The following is a 13,378-nucleotide window of genomic DNA, read 5'->3' on the forward strand; positions in this document are numbered from 1 at the left end:
CAGGGGATTCATTAAGTTATAATAGAATGTATCATTTTGGTAAAGAAGAATACTTTATTATAACACATTCCTGTATAGCATAGTACATTTTATCAAAGTATGGAATATTAACATTATATACCTTAATTACACCAGTAATTTTACAGTGAACTAACATTTTATTATCTACTGCTTTATTAATCTAATAAACAGATCCAAACAAAGACGTAAATGTTAAATAAAATGTCATGATAAAAAAGCGAAACAAATAAGATTGTAGCAAAATAACAGCTATTAACGATCGACCATCAGAAGTTAAATAAAAATAAACAAATGAATAACAATCTAAATATTATAAAACTGAAATAGGGTTTAAACCGAGTACGAAATGTATTCAAATAAATGAATTATAATTTATAGTTTGTTAGAACATAATAATTGACAAATTTAATTAATAAAACGTCAGAGGAAATAGCATAAGGTCATCTTCAAGTGAGCAGAAAGGACAAAATTACTTAAAATGACATATCGTACAGTGTACTCTCGATTATCCGGAATTATTATTATTCGGTTTGCGGATTAACCGTGGGTGGCAGTGCCCACGCACGCACACTCAACTATATGCGGGAGAATATGTAAAAGACAAACATGCGCATTTCCGAGCATGCTCTACGAGCCGCTGAATTGCGTCTTTAGGTTTAGTTTCAACGATTACATCGTACGATTCGTTCCACATGTGTATAACCGAAGGCATCGTTTCGGTTGATCACTGGGAGTTTTTTTTCGCACTTATTTTCACGCATATTTTCTTATTCTTTTAAAAATTCATTTACAATTTTAAAACTAAAAAATAAATAAAGAACACATTGAGAGTACTATGCACAAGAAAGTTGTTTTAACATTAAAACAAAAACTTACATCAATAGAAGGATGTGAACTTGACGAATAGATCGTAAAGCTCACGGAAGAATATGGTATTGACATGTAAACTGTTCATGACATAGTTAAATAAATTCGAATACAGTCAAGCCTCTTCGGAGGACTCTCGGCTGTTTGCGTTTGAAGCACTCCCATGTCGCAGATACTATACATCTGCAAACATCCAAAACTTCTCCAGGATTCGAACTTGAGTTCAACGATACAGAAGCCAACGTTGCTAACCACCGTACTGATCAAAGCAGACATTTTAATGTTGGTTAGTGAAAAATAATTCAAAATTACGCAATGAAATTCAAAAATTGATTAAAAAACAAAATGACTGATTTTTTTCAGACGTCAACACATGCAATATACAAAAATTGATGGTTTAGATTATCCGAGACCTGCTTTTCCGGCATTAGGGCGAATAATCAAGAGTACACTGTAAATAATTGCTAGACCATTCAAAGTATGCAAATGGTTGTTATAAAAAGTCGTCTGTCTATAAAATATTTTATGCACGATGGGTAGAATTAAAAATTTCATAAATTTATATAGAATGAGCTCATATTTTTTTTTAATTCTTTGAAATTTATAAAACATTTACTAAAGTGTTTTGTATTAAACAAAAATCTGAAACACATATTTTAATGCAGAATTTGTTACTCAATCAAAAATAATCTTTCAAAAAATTTCAATAATCTTTTCTTATCAAAAATAATTTCTGTATGCGTTCTTTAATGCTAATCAGTATTTTTTGTATAATTGATATAAGATACGTAAGTCAACCTGAGACAAAATTCCGCGCTAAGACTGATGTCTATTATATTTTATACATTTCGAAAAAAATCTGAATATAAGTCTTTCCAAAAGAGAAAAATGTTTTGTTCCTTTATGCGAAATTTCAGTGCTTAGGTACGAAATTAAAAAATACTATTCAGGCATCATTAACTGAGTAAAACTGAGAAAGGAAGAGAAGATAATGTTTTCGCTCCTTTTTTTCCATCTTCTAGTTCTATTTCGCTTACATCGTAAGGTAAAATTAAGCTTACGGTGTAAGAGAAAGAATTGTTATTTATGTTTCATTTTATAGGATTTGTTATTTATGTTTCATTTTGGAAGAGAGAATTCTCTTTGAAGTAATGCCAATTCAAAATTTTATGATGCATAATTTTAAACTACCATAATAACCAGATAATAAAAACATAAACGTATGTCTACATACTTACAGCACAGATAAATTTTAAAATAAAAGTAAAGTTTTTTTCCTTTTAATTTTGTTCAAAAACGTTTTCTCCCTAGACAATAAAAATTAAACTTTTCTAATGTAGTTAATAAAAATTATTTTACGCATTTTTCGAATTTGTTCGAGAAAGACCACGTTTAGTAAAGTTTTATTGTTTGACATGACAGTTGCATATGCTGCGGTAATTTCATTTCATTAATTAAAAATTTAGTATTTAGTATAATGGCAAGAGAAGAAGGAATGAAGTAAAAATGCTTACCAATTCCTCATCATTAAGGGACTGCCTGGGAACGGCTGAGGTGAGACCTGCGTTTCGTTTTGTTGCTGCCATGGTCTGAAATACCAATAATTCATTAATTAAAAGCAAAGAATTCTGAAGTTTGCAAAACATTTAATAAATTATATAAATGTAAAAAGCACTTCTTACTCAAACATAAGACAAACATATTCAAGAAAAAATTAATTTACAGCATTTCTGAAAACATTATAACATTTAAAATAAACGACAGTAAAGTTATTCATAATTATTTCACCACTACGTGTTAAACGAGACAGAAGATTCCAAGGCGTTTTTAGTTTGAGTGAAAATAATAGCTATTGCTTTTAATTTAAATGAACAACTTTTAATTTTAGCCGAATGAAATTTGTGTGAGTATTTAATGATCAGGATGAAAGTGTTTCTCTTTGTTGCAAACAATACTAAAATAGAGTTTCAGCTACCCGGATTCCAAATATCCGAAACTGCATATCCACATCGCTTTCGCTTTCTTTCGAAATCGAGTAAAATTATTTGCTGTTAATTAATTTAATTGTTTTCATTTTCTGGCTAGCTTGAAGCACTTTCCATTAAAATAAATTTATTGAAGTTTACTGCATTTTTGTTTTATAATATATCACAAATGTTAAGTGAAAATAGTAAATAAGAGCATGTATTACATTGTTTCTTTTGTAGCTTGACTTTGATTAAAAAAGATTAGTTTAATTTTCATTGAATAGAAATAAATAACAGATCAAGCCACTTTTTTCATTTAATCCTAAAATAATTCTAATATGTAGATTAAATTCAACGAAATAAAACCAAAATATGATTAGTTTTAGGGCCTATGGAAATTAAATTAATTTTATCGTCTCATTTCGCTTGCAGTAGAAATCGGTTGTATTCAGCCAAATGAAAAAAGCCATTATTTAATACTTCCGTAAAATTTTATTTTAGATTTGTTTCACAGGAATATAAATATTTAGTTTCTTTAATTGTATAATCTACGTAGTTACGCATTTAGTCGACAAGAAATAGGCAATCCATACAACCCGATTTTTCAAATATCTCTGAATGGGTTAAATTCCCATTAGTTCAGATATCTAACTTCCATATTATACATCGAATTACGTTTTTGAGAAAAGCCCTGTAAAAATAAACATTGTTAAGGAGAAATACTATTTGATTAGACTGCAACATATTTTCGTTGCGATCTATACTTCGTAAAAGATTTTTTTTTCAAATCGAAAAATGCTAGTCAAGTCATAGATTACAACACTTTACAGTATTTGATATAACAGTTTTTCTAACAAAGTGTATTTTGTAAAAGTATATGATTTTAAACAAGCAGTGCCATTTCATACCAAATCACAAAGCAAGAATTTGTAAAACTCGTCTTTTTCGTTTACAGTGTGAAGTATAAAATAAATAGATTAATTGGATGATGAAAACCTTTTCTTTCGAGGTCCTACCCTTACAAAACTAACAGGAACTCTTGCCAAGTCTGATTTTTGTAATGGACCTCCGTTGCCAAGTTTTATCTTACTTCTTGTCCATCGTATTTCCATTCATACTTCTTCATAACGTAGCTACCAGCTGCATAAATATAATTTCATTGATCACTTACCAACAGTTATGAATGATACAGTTTGGTTACAATCTTTAATTTATAGTATAGTAAGACTTATGAATGAAAAAATATTTTTAAAGATTAGCGTTTCATTTACACACAAAGCAGTTACTGTAATCTAAGATTTGTATGCGGGAGCAAAGCAGTTACCTTTAGAAAATATCGATTGAATTAGAATTGGAAACAGTTTACGAATTACTAAAATCCCTATTTCGATTACTGTAATCTAAGATTTGTATTGTGAGCAAAGCAGTTACCTTTAGAAAATATCGATTGAATTAGAATTGGAAACAGTTTACGAATTACTAAAATCCCTATTTCGATTAAAAACCAGGTTTCTATGACTTCTGATAGCATTAAAATAATTCGAATAACTAAAAACATTATTTTTGGATAAACTATACTTAAACTTTAATACGATGCATTGCACTATTAATATTTATATATAATATACACCAAAAATACAATGCAGACACTTCTTTATTTTTTTACACATAAAAAAGAAAACATAAATTACTTAAAAACAATTCCGTATACATGAAGGACAACAGTAATGTAAATAGGCGTGCAAAGAAATAAATATAAACAAAGAAACTGTACCTTGAGCACCTTCACCACAGAAACCACGAAAGGAGGAGGAAAGGAAAGAAGTTAAAAATTAGAATTAATACCACCAATCATGAATTTAAAGAGTATCATAAATTTATTATAAAAAATCAATCACTTATAGCAAAAGAATCATGGCACAGGAAAACAGAGAAATACGCTAGGAATTTTGGGAATCTGTATAACACTAGCTTATTTTAGAGATACTTTAAACAATTTGAAGTAACTGCTTAAAGTAGTTACTTCAAACTGTTTAAAACTGTCTTCCCTCCATTATAAATTTAGGTAAATTCACATTAGGCTATATCACTTTTAGAGATAAAATAAGTTTATTATGGAAACTTTACTATCTGTTTAGGACATATATGCATGATAATTACTTTGAATTTCAATTACCTTAACTGAAAATTAGTGGGCTTATTTGTAATTCTTTACCTCAATCAGATTAGGATGGATATCTGCCACTCAATAGGGCTTGATAAGATTGTTACTATTATCTAGTATGTAACATGGCGCAATGATTGAAAGACTATTATGACTACATGTCTTCTGAAAGATTAAAGACAAATGTGTTTTGAAAGACTATTTACTTCGACAATCTTTCACAGATCTTGTACAGGTTACATGTCTGATGGGATCATGTTTTGTATCATAGAATGATTATTGCACATTACCACCTAGTCAAAGGATGGTATGTCAGTACGCTTTCAGAAGTTTATTGATGATGAAATAGTAAATACCACAATAGCCTCTAATGCGAAAAGTAACGAAAATGTAAGTTGTTCTAACTTTCAGCTGATTTGCTTCAGGTTTGAGGAAACCATCATCATAGCTTTACTTGATTACTTTTAATTCTTTCTCTGGAAATTATGTTTATTTCAATATTTCAATCCAGCTTTTTTACGGGTCCTTGGAGCCAACTATGTACAGATTTCTTAACGTATCAGTTAAAGGTAACTACATAAATAATTAATATTTGAAAAACTTTAGTTTTGTTTTCGGTCAAAATTACAAGAACCAGTTCATAAGCCAAAAAACAAGTTCATTTATGGAAACACAGTGTTTATTATATTTGGAATAGATTATATTTTTGCAATAAATTAGCTTATAGATTTATTTTATTATTAAAATAAAACAAAAAGACCAATTAAGATAAAAATTGTCTTACCAACTCGCTGACCAAAGGAATAGATTTACGCCTGGGTCGAATATCAGGCATTGAATCGATATTACTATAAAATGGATTATCCCCTGGCCTGAAAAAGACAAATAAAAAAATTAAAATCTTTTGGAAAGTATCCTTCACACAGCTTGATTTAAATTAACCTAATAATACTAGTAAAACTCCAAATCGTATTCCTCTTCGCATCTCAATTTCTTAAATGAACATTTTCGTGGAGTCAAGGAATTTTTACATAGTTCTTCTTTCCTATCTTTTCTTTTTTTTTTAAACTTTTTCCTTTGCCTTTTTTTTTCTTTCAAGGAATTCGAAGTAAAACCTTTTTTTCCTGAATTTCTAATATTTTATCAAAAAGTAAAGAAATATATCTTCAATTTTGATTTCTTATTAAAATTATTACAATCAGGTAAACGAAATTATAATTTTCTTTTCTTCTTTTTCTTTAATTTAATTTATAATTAATAATTTTCTTAGCTGCTTCTAGTAAATTTCAACATTTTATTCAGGCACACGTACCTAATTTTTAAAATTCTATTATGGTATTTCCCATTTTTAGATTCTTTAAAAACAAACACACTTTAATATCCTTTTTTATAATCCCTATTTGTTTTGTATCAGCATAAAGTCACTCTAAGATTGATGAAAAAGAACATAAATAAAATCGCTCTGCACAGAATCGTTTGTGAGCTCAAAATTAAATTTTGGACATTAAATAACAGTTAGATACTTTTTTACTTCCTTGTACGAAGTGAAAAGGAAGTATTGTAATCGTGAAAAGTTTCAGGCAGCATATTTCAACGAAAATATCCATTTTGACCGCTATTGAATGCAATTTAACGATGTTTTTGCGTGATATCCATACGTAAGGACAGAATAAAAGACTCTTTTTCTCCAAAAAAAAATATAAAACTGCTTTAAAATGAATTCTGAAGAGAATTTTTCGTGGCGTCTGTACGAACGTATGTACGTACGTGCGTACGTACGTATCTCGCATAACTCAAAAACGAGTAGCCTCAGAACGTTGAAATTTTGTATATAGGACTGCTATAACATGTAGATGTGCATCTCATTTTGGTTGCAATCGGCCGCACGAAACGTATATAAATATATTTATATATGTATCCACTTTGTTACCCGGCTCAGTAATCTCAGTTTCTTTACTCTTATATGTTTGTAAATTGTACATTTTTTGCTTTAAAAATGATTGAATTATATTGTTTTTATCTTCCGGTTAAGGTTTTTATGTCTTTAGTAAATGTCTATGCAATATTTTAGAATTATCAACAGTTTTAAAGTTGTTTAAATGTCGCTAAGCCTAATCCTTTTCTTGATGGCGGCCATTGTTTGTTTACATTTGAAACAGCAGAATAGTGGATTTGTTGCCAATCTAAAGAAACTTAGCTTCGCGACAACAAAGATAACGCCTACATTTATTATTGCCAATTAAATTATGCTTAATTCTTTCTGGAATTTTTTCGAGGAAATAAGTGTTTAAGATTTACTTCGTAATTTTTAATATAGATATTTTGAGTTTTTATGTATTTTTGCCTTCTCGCGAAGTGAAAACTGAATTAATTGAATGAGAAATACTCAATCGTCTGTGAAAAACTGTTTCTTTTTTGTTTTGTTTGCTTAATTTCTTTTATACATCGTTCTAGCTTTATTATAGTATTTGAATAGAACATGTGGCAACGATTAGATAATTCTATTTTTTAAATGATATAAATTTTGTGCATTATGAGTTATAATATGAACGAAATGTAATACTGTTAAGTAAATCTAGCGCCAGAGTGTCGCTCTGGTAAACAAATACTAGAGTGAATTTTAAAGAATGCATTTATTCTATTGTAGTTTATGCGCTGTCGGCGAAGTAGATTTAATTCAATCCAATAAGTTTAAATGAAATGGAAGAAAAAATGTGTATAATTTAATATTCCGTACAAGGAAGTCATGTGGTGTACACATCAGATTTTTTATTAAAAGGAAAGCTTAATATTTCAGAGTTATGTGCATTAGATGTACAATGCAGAAAATCTGAATTCATCAGAATGGAGGTATTCTCATACGAAAACAATTTTTGACATAAATACTTTTAATACTTATTTTTTCATTAAAACATTTCAGTATTTAAATTGATTAATACAGGAGTAATTTTTTTAAATAAAAAATTTAAATGACTGTGTGAATAATAATAAAAAGAAGAAATCCATTGGTAAGTCGGGAAAGATAATCTCTCCTTCCCGTATTTATAATCTATTATTATTATTATAATTTATTAACAAATTGAAGTAGTACTTCAATTTGTTAATAAATAATAACACAATATTTTCCCAACATTTCTAATTTCTAAACTTAATAGTCGACTGAAAACATTTTAAAATGAATATCCTATTTTAAATTTATAGTGTCTCAGCGATTTTATCAATGATACAGATATATCAGCTTTATTTCAAGTCATCAGAATTATTTATTTACAACCACTCTTCTATTACATGTATAATAAAAAGAATCAGAGTAATCAAAAGAGTTTAAAATCAGAAAGTATAGTAGTTTTACCTTAGCTGTAGCTTTGTTTGAACACGACTGCAAATATGCATCTATTTTCACATGTATATATTTAGACATTTAGCTGTAACCCTTATCTTTAACGTTTTACATTTAGACCTTTATCCTTGTCGCTGAATTATTTATTCAAACATCAGTTATTAAATATTAGCAAAATAAAATTGTTTTTCTTTCATATATTTATCATCGCTTATAAATATATTTATCATATATTTATCATAGCTTATATTGCATTATTTATCATCGCTTATAAAACCCACTTGTTTTAAAAAACGTTATTCAAAATGTTTTTGGTAAAAAAAAATAGTATATTCAAAAAGTTCCGAAAACGAACTCACGTAAGTGCTGTAACTTTGAACAAGCACTTTATACTAATTCCGATCCTAATTCCAATCCATCTTTGTCTTCGGCCTTTAAAGAAATTATGTTTTAGTTCTGGTTTCATCAACAGATGGCGCCACTAGCTTATTTTCTGCCCAGGCTTTCTTATCTGATCATTATATCCTATCTCGCTCATTTGCGCTTTTGCAGCTGACGATGGTGGTTCGGTAAAACCATCGAAACTAGTCCTGTGAAAATTTGAAAATATAACGCTGATTTTTGTTGTTTGACTTCTGAATTAGTATTTGCTCGGCGTGTTATTGTGTCTTAATTAAGCACTTTATATTTAATAAAAACTTGAAAATAACGGGACATCCAATACTTAGCTTGATACTTATTAACTAAAACTACACTTTTCATGCACTTTGGCATGGATTTAACTTTTTTTTTTTTTTTTTTTTTTTTTTTTTTTTTGTGGCGTAAGAATGGTCTATTACTCTGAAAGTATTTCTTTCAATGCAGTTTTCGTAGAAATTTAATGTTTACTTATTATTTTTTTCCAACTCACTCCATACACGCTCAATAGGATTTAAGGCTGAATAAAATGGAGGTGTTTTGATAACTTCAGGACAGTTGTATAACAACCACAAACGGACATTCAGGGATGCATGTTTAAAATATCCTGGTAGAACTTTAATGGATATTGCATTCCAAGTTTTGTTGCACATGCTTTCAGTTTTCATTAAGAATATTTATACATTTAAACTGAACCATATTATTTTTTTATGAAAAATAAATTTCCTCTCTCAGGCGCAGTGAAACGTTCAAAAACCATTATGTTTCCACTTTCATGCTTATTATTTGGAAACACGTTTTTTGGATTCAATTATTCATTTGGCTTTCGCCTACAGTAGTCTGACCATCTTTAAAACGGCGAACAATTGCATTTCGAATGGAACTTATTAATTATTAGCTTCTTCCCAAGTTCATTTCAGATATGAAACTATCTATAAATTTTTCGCTTAACAAGTAATAATTTCTAAATGCGGGCGATAATTATTTTTATGTATTTTTACTTAAAACAAAAAATTATGAGAAGAAACATCATCTGCCAAAACATCTCGAACAATACGTTCGAGTGTCCGAATTATTGAGTTACTGATTAACACTTTTGGAATAAATTATGTTATTGCAAAGAATATTTTGATTACATTTATTTTGTAACATTCAAGTCTTAATACTAGAAAAAATATTTTTTTTTGTGTTTCAATGTTTAGTACAACATCTAAGCAAAACAATTTCAAAAATGCAAGTGTCCGAAAACAAATATTGAACCAATGTGTATAAAAAAACGAAAAATATTTCATTTGTGTTCTTTTACTGGAAGTTCACATAAATAACTGAAGATGCACATATCAAAATAATAAAATCTTCTTTACTTGACATAACTGCCGCATTTCAGTGGAATTCACGCGGCGCAAATTCATACAAATTCACTGATAAAAATTTAGATGTAACATAAAAAGAATAACATTAAAATTTTTCTATAAAGAAAATTCCATATATTCAGATGTACAGACTGAGGTCAATGCGTTTTACAGAATATTCGCTAAGCGTTGCCACACATTTTCTTAAAATTAACTTACAACTGATTTATAATATCGTCTAAAATAATTAGAAATAGAAAATTATAACGTTTATATTTAACGGCTTAGTCGTAGTTTGTTTTAAATAAATTCTTAAAACGAATTCATTTCAATTATTTGGTTTTACGTATTACTCTTACACAGAAAGATGAGCAAAATATACATCATAAATATGACAAACTTTCTGCGTACAAACGTGAGCAGTAAATGAAAACTATGATCAAGTAAAAGCACGAAATTTAAAGTTGTTAGAAATTTAAATATGTTTGTTAGAGGAAAGAAAAAATGTTATTATGATTTAAAGCGAATAATACTTTAAACTAAAATTTGTATGAATGCAGACAATTTGACCTGATTTAAGGAAAAACAAGAACGAAAATTTCATTAAAGAAGGATCTTAGATATATCTCCTCAAAAGAGTTGGTAATTACTACATGAAATAAAGCACTGAAAATCACATTTTGAAACGAATGATTATAAACTTCAGTTTTCATGGTAAATAATATTAACTCTAAAATATAAGCTTCTAGTTTATGAAAAGATTCGACAAGACTCATGTAAGATAACTGTTTAGGTATGAAAATCCTCAGATGATTCATTTTAGAAGTACTTAAAAATTCAAACCTTCTCCGTAACTAAACGTTCATTTCCAGAGACTATGTATCATTATATGCCAAACGTATTTAAAATAAGGATGGCATTTAAAAGCCTTCATAAACAAAGTAATAATAAATTATTAGCTCAAACGGGGGTCATTAGTCTCAAAATGGGATTTTGCGTTAGTTCACTATAAATGGCGAATATTTTTTCAAATTGTGACTACCAAATATTATCGTTCCATATTATTTTTAATCTAGTTTTTAAAGAAATAATATAGCGAATACAAAAGTATGTATGGCAACCTCTAACACTTTATCGAGAACTCTAAAGATACGCTTTTTTTAATACTTTGTGATTTGAAATGAATTTTATGTGGCGTAAGTGAGGAGAACGCGATATTTAATACATAATGTTAACACATAAAAAGTTAAGACATAAAAAAATAAAATAAGGGTTAGCAGGAATGAGTGCAAGACCAGATTGGTATACTGCGAGCTCAGCGAGAGCGTTCAATACCTTAACAAACACTTTTGACAGACCGTTAAAACCTGAAACCTTTCAATTTTTATTTTGCTGATCTTTTTTTTTTTTTCGTGCAAGTTAATATTTTATTTCATGCAACGACTCGTCACATGACCGAATGTAAACGCACGAGTTAACTATACGCGATTTCATGAGTAACTATAATCTTATATTTTAGATAAAGAATATTGCCGACAGGAAGCGTTAACGTTTAAAGTTTATTTTTTTAAAGTTAAGTGCGTTATTCTAGGATGGTGCAGAGTGGAACCCCATAGCCTTGAATTTGTAATTTGCGAATATGTTGTTTGTAGACAAATATTTTGTTGTATTAGAAAAATATATACATACGTGTGTTTTAAATATTGAGTGCTATGCTTAGAGAAAATATCGTTAAAGAGAATAATATAAAACAAAGAGATAAGAAAGAAACGTTTTCTTAAAAATAAAGCTTTGCTTCATTTTTTTCAATAGCTTAGCTTTACAATCATAAAATTCGTAATAAATGCAACTAAGCTCCATTTTCTACAAATAAAGTAATTATTATCATCCTATGTATGACGACATTTGTGCCACTTTGTACAATGAATTTCCGTAAAAGTCAACATAATTTTATCTCATATCAAAGATAAATAAATAAATACGCAAACAGAAAGACTGTATAATCTTTGTCTTTTAAACAAGACTGTATAATCTTACCCGCCATCCTTCGTCCATAAGCTACGAACTGCATCTGTAGAACTTCCTCGCACATTTCCACTCTAGAATGAGAAAGGGTAAATTAAATAAGTAATTTTACAATATTTTCAAGCATTTTCATCTCAAATCATCTAACAGAATCTACATTAAAAATAAAATTGGCTACCTCAACAATCTAATTGCTTTATTTCTCCCTCAACGAAACCATTAAAATGGAGATTAAGGCTATCTCGGCGTAGTTTGCATTTAAACGGAATTATTAATTTAGAAAACGGTATCTATTCAAACTTCGTGATTCTTGATAAGATTCCGATTTTAAAAATAAATATTTTAAGAGCTTTCGAAGACAATTATTCTCGATTTTAAATTTATTTGCCAAACATCTTTTACACTGATCAGGAGAGAAAACATATCAAATTATTCCATTTGGTTTCTCTGAAAAATGTTTTGCTGGATTTTAATTGCTGTTTTAATGGGAATGTATTTTGGCATGTATCGTTTCAGATTATTAATTGGAGTCCGAGAAACAGTTTGTTTTATATCTTTATTTTATTTCCTTTATCTTTACATCTTTACTTTCATTTATCCTCTACGTATTTTCTTACATGTTTATTTTAGTTTTTACCCGCCATTAGCTTTAAGATATTTCCCAATTGTCCATGCATTTATATTTACGAAATTTAATCTAAAAGTTTTCTGATTTCATGTGTACAAAATATGGTGCCAAAGCAGCGGCAGGAACAATTCTCTTTAGTTACATAAGCATGGCATTACATTTCGCTCAAATTTAACTTTTATTTTATTAATTTAAATTTAATAATTTAAAAATGGAGAATACAACTTCAGTTTTACACATACGGAACTCCACCCTTAACACTGTTGACACTGCTTTCATAAAATACTCCATCTTACTTAAACACACTTTGCAACAGCAAAGGTTAACACGTAAGAAAATTCGGCCTGTAGCCAACATTTTCGAAAACAAACTGTACATTAAATTAAACAGCTTACAAAATAGCTCCATTCTCAGCGATTTTCCAACGAACACATTTACTGGCTAAACTTCAGTGAAATTTGTTAGCAATTATAGTTCAATAAATCTTGACTGAAAATGAAAGCCTCATTAAAATAGGCTCATAGTTTGAAAACTAGTTTACTGTGTAGTCATATTCTAATAATGATTAACCACTACGAGAACTATAAATTGTTAACA

At 28.7% G+C, this 13,378-nt stretch overlaps 1 protein-coding gene across 4 annotated transcripts in view; it reads right to left on the minus strand.

Annotated features, from left to right (window-relative positions):
* The window catches only part of unc-13 (protein unc13 homolog), a 293,041-nt gene that overhangs the window by 90,868 nt on the left and 188,795 nt on the right, over window positions 1-13,378 (minus strand). For all 4 annotated transcript variants that reach the window (XM_035360008.2, XM_085820232.1, XM_035360007.2 and 1 more), the window contains 3 exons: window positions 12,166-12,227; window positions 5,804-5,891; window positions 2,403-2,477 (listed from right to left, as the gene is read on the minus strand). In XM_035360008.2, coding sequence (XP_035215899.1) covers window positions 2,403-2,477; window positions 5,804-5,891; window positions 12,166-12,227 — 225 coding nt within the window. The remainder of the gene's footprint in view (window positions 1-2,402; window positions 2,478-5,803; window positions 5,892-12,165; window positions 12,228-13,378) is intronic.

This window comes from Stegodyphus dumicola, chromosome 7 (genome assembly GCF_044657685.1).
Source record: "Stegodyphus dumicola isolate Sdum_Otavi_A_Nest chromosome 7, ASM4465768v1".
NCBI classification, from domain to species: Eukaryota; Metazoa; Arthropoda; class Arachnida; order Araneae; family Eresidae; genus Stegodyphus; species Stegodyphus dumicola.